The 8,190-nt window shown below is 40.4% G+C and overlaps 1 protein-coding gene across 1 annotated transcript; it reads left to right on the top strand.

Moving 5' to 3' along the window:
* Positions 1–465: 465 nt before the first annotated feature.
* Positions 466–3,833, top strand: socs3b (suppressor of cytokine signaling 3b). Its single transcript, XM_084135192.1, has 2 exons — positions 466–662; positions 1,724–3,833. Exon 2 carries the CDS (start codon positions 1,898–1,900, stop codon positions 2,555–2,557), a length of 660 nt encoding a protein of 219 aa, XP_083991318.1. The 5' UTR covers positions 466–662; positions 1,724–1,897; the 3' UTR covers positions 2,558–3,833.
* Positions 3,834–8,190: the final 4,357 nt, after the last annotated feature.

Below are 8,190 nucleotides of genomic sequence, written 5' to 3'. Positions count from 1 at the left end.
AATTATACTTAACGTTTCCTTATAGCCCTGTATTCAATTTCAAATAGCCCTATGTCAACATAAATCCTGATGATATGCAAAATTATTCTTTTAAAAATATTTTCGTGAATGTTCCACGATGCATCTGACCGTAAATGACATTATAATACGGGATTCAACAAAACTAAAAATAAATGAATAAATAAACTAGACCAATAAAACATAATAATATGCAACACGTGTGTGGTCAGATATCAGTCATAACACACCGACCGCATTTATATCTGCAAGGACAATGCAACTTTTCACCTTGTGTGTACAGGGAAGGGAGGGTGGAGAAATCCCGTAAAAAAGGGTCACGCTGATTATTTATTGGCAATCCGCCACGTGCGTGTGTGTGTGTGTGTGTGTGTGCGTGTGTGTGGTTGCTTTACTGGAAGAGGGGGTGGAGCTCTTTAGAAATATCAGTCGGTACTTCAACTCGATGGCACAAACAGGACACCTCCACTACCTCTCATAGACTTTTACACAGCTGATCTCTGATCAACTGTTAAAAAACTGACATGAAACTGATCTTTATCCCTTTAAAAGAAGGTCTATTCTGCATAAGCGGTTATATGGAAATCACAAAAGGAGCTATGTTTTAAGAAAACTCCAAGATTAATTCGGATAACACTTTGAAGGTAAAACAACGTTTTATTGTAATGTACTAAAATTATTAATCTATTATAAATGCATGCATATATTAGCCTATATATTACATATGTATGCCTCGATAAATGCGGTGTTACATGGTATCCCTGTAAAAAAAAAAAAAAAATCTGTTGGTCTTTGTAATGCGAGCTAACGCATATCCTAATAGTTTGGATTCTGCTTGAGTTATATATGTGAGCTAGTCGGACTAAACGACCTCAATGTAACCCGAATAAGTCGGTGAATTTGTATTCCAGTTAGGATAAGAGAGTGAAGGGGTATTTACAGTGTAACACGAGACAGAGACCGTGTGTCATGAATGAGGAATTGGGTTATTCACAACGAACTGGAGGACCTCATTCATAACCTGTTTTCCAATAGTCCGAGAGAGCGATCGAAGTCAATATCGGATTCACACGGTCGAGCTTGGACTAAAAATAAGGCTTTGATTAGCAACTCGTTAATTTATCCATTGCTAGCTGTTTTAACATTTGCGCTTCAAAACGATCTCTGTTATGTTCCAACAAGTACTCATTTTCATCTAGTGACTAGTCAAACTGGTCACTATTGGATTTTTTTTTACTAATACCATTAGTGCTGCTAAAGGTAGAATAGGTTACAGGAATAATACTAGTGGAAAGTGAATAGTTGATCTACAATACAGATATATAGTTAAGTAACAAAAATAACAAGTTGTTATCAGGAGTATTGTCATCACTACCAGTATTATACTAAATAAATGTACCAGTAACTTTAAAAAAATTGACTAAAAGTTGAAATAAATAAATGTTTAAACAGCCATAATTTATCCCCAAATAGGACGATTACATCATTGAAATGCTTAATGTGTGAATGTGATGCTTCTTTGGAGTGGGAGGGTTGGGCTTTAATGATAAGCAACACATGTGAGAAACATCCAATCCAGTTATTAGAACCATGAATGGCCCTAATAAAGCTGATGTCATAGCAGATGTAAGTCTGCTGGCACTGGCTTCTGTTGTTCTCACTGTTTGGTTGATTCTGACATTTTCCATTTGGCTTTTCCCTACAGCTGCCTTCCATACCCACCGAGACGGCATTTCTTCTGGATGTGGAAGAGGTGCCAGAGCTTTGGGAGTTGTGTTGGTGCTCTCCGGTGCATGAGCACCCTGGCTGGGACGGCCCTTCGGCCCTGGACCCCGAGCACCAGTGGTTGCCGGGTGGTACAGGGGGCGGGCAGAGCGCCATGGTAACGCACAGTAGGTTTGACAGCGCCATGAGCAGCAGCCCCTTTGAAGGCGGCGTGCCCCTGCCCCCCCACCGGTACAAGACCTTCAGTTCTCGGGCGCAGTATCAGATGGTGCTCGCGGCTCTGCGCAAACTGCAAGAGAGCGGCTTCTACTGGAGCACCGTGAGCGGGAAAGAGGCCAGTGCTCTGCTGAGCGCCGAGCCCTCGGGGACCTTCTTGGTGCGCGACAGCTCGGACCACCACCATTTCTTCACACTCAGCGTCAAAACGACAACGGGCACCAAAAACCTACGCATCCAGTGTGATTCCTGCTCCTTCTTCCTGCAGACCGACCCCCGGAGCGAGCAGGCGGTGCCGCGCTTTGATTGCGTCCTCAAACTCATCCATCATTACATGCCCTCGGCGGGGATGGAGACCTCGTCGAAGGTCCAAGCTGTCGGAGGCAGCGGAAGCGCTGCCGACGGAAGTGCGTACTTCATTCACTCCGGTGGCGAGAAGATCCCTCTGGAGCTACTGCGTCCGCTGGCGTCCAGCATGTCCAGTCTGCAGCACCTATGTCGAAAGACTTTAAACGGTCATATAGACGTGTCCACCAAACGGGACCAGCTGCCTCATCCACTCCAAGAGTTCCTCCAGGACTATGATGCTCCTATCTAGCTATTCTTGATGGGTTTTATATGTGAAGGGCAGAAGATTAAGGCGCACAAGTGGAGATTATCACTCCAGACCTCGGCGTCTGTCAGCATTGCAGGCCAGCTGTGCCTTCGACCTCTGGATTGTGAACTTTTGAAGGACAGCACGAGATGTGTACTTCCACTCAAGTGGATCTGACATCTGAGCAGCTGTTGACACGAACAGACTTCCACGTTCCAGCAGCCAGTCTCAAATAGGGACTGCTGAAGATAAACACAAGTGATAGTTGATCAGTAGAGGAGTTAAGTGTGCTGCTATGGCTACAGTCCAGCTCCTCATCATCGATCGGGAGACACTGTCTCACGTCCGTTTTCTTTAGCTCGACATTTTTTGACTTTCTCCTGGAAGGAAGGAGCGAGAGCTGGGTGTTTGCAATGACGTACACATTTCCACTGCTTCTTGCCAAGTGTAATTGCCTCATAAGTGGGCGTGGGGGCGCAAACGGGGTGGCTACTTACCGCTCACGACCGACACTGCCGTGTCTGCTCCGGTGACCGTGTGCGGGGTCAAGAAAAAGGACTGGCGCGAACGCATCGACCCGACGAGAGGCCCGTTACTGCGGACGGTTTCGGGCCTAAGCCTTCTCTGGAGAAGACGGCCCCTCAGTGGACTGTTGTTACTTTGTTCATGACAGGAGCCAAAGCAAACCGTAGTTTCATTTGTGCTAGGAAAAGGCAGACTGAACATTGTTGATGATTCAATATGAGCAAATTGACATTCATATACTGTGAAGCAAATACAAGCACAGAATGAGAAACCTTTATTAACTGATTTACTGTGGTGTTTGACATGAAGGACCGTGCTCCTCTGATCACTCAGAGAAGCATTTGTACTTTGTGGGCTTCAAAATCCTCATTCAATAACAACGGCACAGTGTTTGTTTCATTAGCAGGACTTGATGTCTGCTATTCACTGAATGTATTATGAGTCTATGGAAGGGCTTATGGTTCCACTTGTAGATTGTTTTTCTTTCACTTTTTTTGTTGTTGTTAGTTCATATTTTGTCAAATCAAGGTGTTTACATGTGTGGCCACCAACAGGACAGCATGTTTTTTTACTCTGTCTTTTATAAAGATGTCTCATAAGGTCTTAAGGTCTGGTCTGATGACCGCAGTGCAAGCTTGAAGATCAGAAAACAAAGGCATTAACATAGAAAATGCAGCAAGAACCTTTGCACATATTTATATTTATAAGATATTTCCATAATTTATATTAAAGAGCACTATTTTTACAAAATGGATCCTCCTGCGTGACTCACATTCTTGTGTAAAATGCAATGGTTATTCTCTGTGGCCTCAGGCTGCATGTTATTTAAATATGCATGATTTTTTTTTAACGTGGCATTTGCTGCAGAAAACATTTTCCTCCAGCCATACACAAACACACACACAAATGAAGATACCACAACTGCTCTTGTTTTCAGAAAAACAGGTCTGAGGCTTACCTTGAGGTATGGGTACAGGATGTCACAGAGTGCTTTCTCTTTTGATCAAAGTTAAAACATCTCTCTCTTTCTCTACGGATTAATCATCACTCTTCATTCCTTACAGGAAAAATCACTTCAGCAAGTAAAATGGACACAAGCTCATATTTAACACTTGTTTTTATTTCTGCTCTGCTTTTTTAGTTCTGCAACCAGTAATTTAAATTAATATAGCAACTCCATTCAAAGTTACAAATTACAATGCATTTTCTGTGTGTTTCTAAGATATGTATGCTTCCACTTATTTCATTGATTAACCCCTCTCTTAATTAATTTTTTCTTCTCTCCATTTAACTAAGGGCTTTTATCAGCTCTTCGTCTGCATATTAGAGGGTAATTAACACATAGTAAAAGTTGTAACTCACAAACCATTAAATGCCATTAAGTGAAAAAAAAAAAAAATCAATAGGCCTTGATAAACTTCCTGAGCAAACCCAATAGAGCTTGACACGAAAAGATTTCTGACTTACAGTGCAGACTTTTAATCATTGTAGTACAAAAGCACTTGTGCAATTGAAAGATAACCTATTTGTTTATTACATAATACACTTTGTTTTAGAATAGGTAGTGGTGATATGAAAAGGTGTGGTTATATCAGTGGATTCTTGTCTAATATTTTGATAAACAAAAGCTAATTAAACTATAAAAATAAATCCAGACCTAACATGCAGGCATTAAAGCAGCACTATGCAGCTTTGCCGATTTCTTCGCTGTTTTCTCGCTTTTTGCTCGCGGGTTTCTCTATAGAGCTCCCCCTACAGCTTCGGAATAGATATTTGACAACACTGTCGTCAAAACTTGTTGGCGACTCTCCCCCCTCCCATCTTCTCCCGCCTGTCATGTGCATTTGTTTTCAAAGAACCCGGTGAACGCACGGAGCCATGTCCACTGAGGTATTTATGATACACAGAAGGCTAGCAAATAAATGTTTAGATAGTGTATGTGTGCAGTGCCATAAAGCAATTCGTTACATCGCGAGACCTGATATCACGCGATACTTCCTGACGCTGAAAGTTGCAAGTGTGGTTTTTCGGCTCACAGGCGCTCGGGGGGTAGCCTACGAGACGACCACCATTCAACCCGAAAAATGTCATATAACCATTCCAATAACTCCGAAGCTGTTCAAATTAAGCTAAAAAAAAAACTGCATAGTGCTGGTTTAAGTTAAGTTTTCATTGATCAGTATCTTTAGCTTCCTTATTTTTTGATTTTCATAGTTATACATAAATTCAAATAACGTGTCAGTTCTTAGCCACATATTTATAAATGCATTTTTGCACTTGCACAACAACTAAAAGTGGAAAAATTTGCATGTGTTTTGGCCGTTCATTTACACGACAACAGTGTTTTGGCGGCCTGAAAATGCAAACTTTTGAAAACAGATTTCAAAGTGCAAGTTCTTGAAAACGATAACTTTATCGTCTCCATATAAACAACAAAAACGTGAATTTGTGAAAACAGTGATGTTATGTGTGTGTATTACATGTTCAGTCTATAAGCCCGTAGTGTTTCTTTACAAAGTGACATCGCCAACTACTGGCCTGACAGCAGAATACAGCGTTTTTAGTCATTTTCGAGGATCTGTGTGAACGGGGATCGTTTTGACGACGTTGTCGTCTGTACGTGGAAAAAGCAAAGGAAAAAGGTTTCCGTGTAAACATACTCTTAGATTACTTATTAAAGGGATAGTTCATCCAAAAAATAATATTCTGTCATTTACTCACCCTCAAGACAATGGGACAATGGGGTCCAAACAACATTGGACTATTTAATTGTAGGCTATATGGATGACCAAAAAAAAAAGAAAAAAAAAAGGCGTTATTTAAAATATCTTTTGTGAAAGAAAGTCATACAAATTTGAAACTACGTCAAAGTGAGTAAATAATGGCAGATTATTATTTTTTGCGTGAACTGCCTCTTTAAGTGTAATATTTATTTCACTAGAGTTTTATATTGATAAATGTTCATTATGGGTAAATTCCATTCCCATTCATACCAGACAGCCAAGCAATGGATGTGTGTGTTTTTGCCAGAGTAGCTTACGGTATAGGCTACCAATGAGTGAGATTTACTCCACGGTTTGTTTAGATTCCGAGAAATATGTTAATAGTTAAAATACACATACATGCATAAATAACCCCTGAACAGTCTCTTTCTCATAACTCCACTCCAAGTGGTATCTCCCGCTATGTTCTTTTTACGGTATTTGGGAAGTCTCCGCCTTTTCTTCACACTCGTTAAGGCCTTCCTCCTCCTTTTCCTCCCTCTTTAGTGTTTTCAAAACAAAGCTGCAGTCAGTGAGTCCAAGCCTCATTTGGTCAGAGCCAACGCCCGTCAAAAATACAAAGCCCCCGGGCTCATAAAGTTCCTGACCACCCTCTTCCCAAAACAAAACATATTTATTTTAATATTTTACAAGTTCAATATTAATATTATTTTTTACATATAAAGCACATTAAGCATAAACATGCACTCCACTCAGACTTTGTGAAAATATACACACGTCTGCACGCAAGAAACAGCACGTCTCTACTAGATGTTTATGTTGCTGTCAGTACCAGCTTCAGTTGCGGCTTTACAGTAAATCATCTCTGTATCCTTTCTATCTGCTCACTTCTGATTCGCTTACTGTAACCCTGGGGAAGCAATACTCCACTGAGCCCTCAGCCCTCCGCGTGTCTAGATATGCTTATATTTCGACTTCCCTGAATTTTGCAAACTTACGGTAAGCCCGGCTATGTTGATAGCCTACTCCCGTTGAAGACGCTGATGACTACGATTAACAGATAAGTTATGAGCCGCACGGAGAACCAGCCACCACGGACATAATATGTGCATGTTTGTGTGTGCGTCTGAGTAAATGACTGAAAGTAATGGGACTCCAGAGGGGTTGTGTGTGCTGGGAAACAGTCCAGTCCTCTCGTGTGTCAGTCCCATATTGTGGTTGACTTAACAGGAAAGGAATGTGAGGCCATTTTTTTATACATCCTGGCCCGCTGCAGGGGCCCAGGGAAGACTCTGCAAATGTGTGCGTGCCTGCATACGGGCCGACGTATGTGTGAGGATAGATACGTTCCTTGTTGTGAAATGCACTTTAACACAACATCTTTGTAAAGTCTGTAATCAAGTCTGCCTATAATCACACTGAATGAAAACATTATGTTAACAACATGTCACCGAAATTGTCCTATTGAAAGCAAAATGGCAAAGTAACACGCTCTGGCTGTCATGAAAACACTGCTGCTTTAAAAAAATACTCTCGTTCTCTATATCTTGCTACTTTTTACTCTGTCCTACTATTTTCGCTTGAGAAAATGATGTCAAGTCTTGCACTAATATTTGCACACGCTTAACTTAATGACATCAACACCATGGAATACAGATAACCTTTGCATGTACATTTATAGTATATTCTCTCATACACATCAAAATATTATGTGTGCCAGCTCAGGTTTTGTTACTTATATATTTAGGCCTATAAAAATATCATGATTTTTACATGAGCCTGGTAACCAGCTGATTGTGCCCTGCAGTTTTCCAGTAAAAATCGTAACATAACATCCTTCAAAATAAGATAAATTAACATAAGAGGCAAAATTGCAGAAAAAGGTTAATATAGGGTATTGAGATTTGTTATCAAGTCTCTAATATACAAAATCAAAAATAAGTTCAGGAAGTACAAAAGTACACACACACACACACACACACACACAAAGAGAGATGTGTACAAAAGTTAAATTCATCTATATAAAATGTATACAGTGAAGAGGCAGTATCATTTTACATTTAATTAATTTATGTTATGTTTCACTGGTATCTAACCGGGCCAGTAAAAAAAACAAATCCTTAGCGTTGATCCCTGCTGGAGCAGCTCTAAATATTCACTGTGCTATTAAATGCAAGATAAAATATGATGGAACAATGAAGAGTGAAAGTAACAGAAGCTATACGTATAATTAGGCGTGAAAATAACTGAAGGAAATATTTATTTGCTAAACGAACAAAGCCAACTAATTTGATTCATATTCTTTTGGCTTCTCTAACCAATATATTAAAAAAAAATTACAAATGGAATGAATAAATGGGTATCGGTACTCTGTATAAATTGACTAGC

The sequence above is a fragment of the Abramis brama genome (genome assembly GCF_963993115.1).
Source record: "Abramis brama genome assembly, chromosome: 14".
Taxonomy (NCBI): domain Eukaryota; kingdom Metazoa; phylum Chordata; class Actinopteri; order Cypriniformes; family Leuciscidae; genus Abramis; species Abramis brama.
Note: the sequence above shows the minus strand (reverse complement) of the source record. Positions and strands in the feature narration are given on the sequence as shown.

Excerpts from the sequence above, each read along its gene's own strand:
- socs3b (XM_084135192.1), top strand. The coding sequence starts at position 1,898 with ATGGTAACGCACAGTAGGTTTGACAGCGCCATGAGCAGCAGCCCCTTT.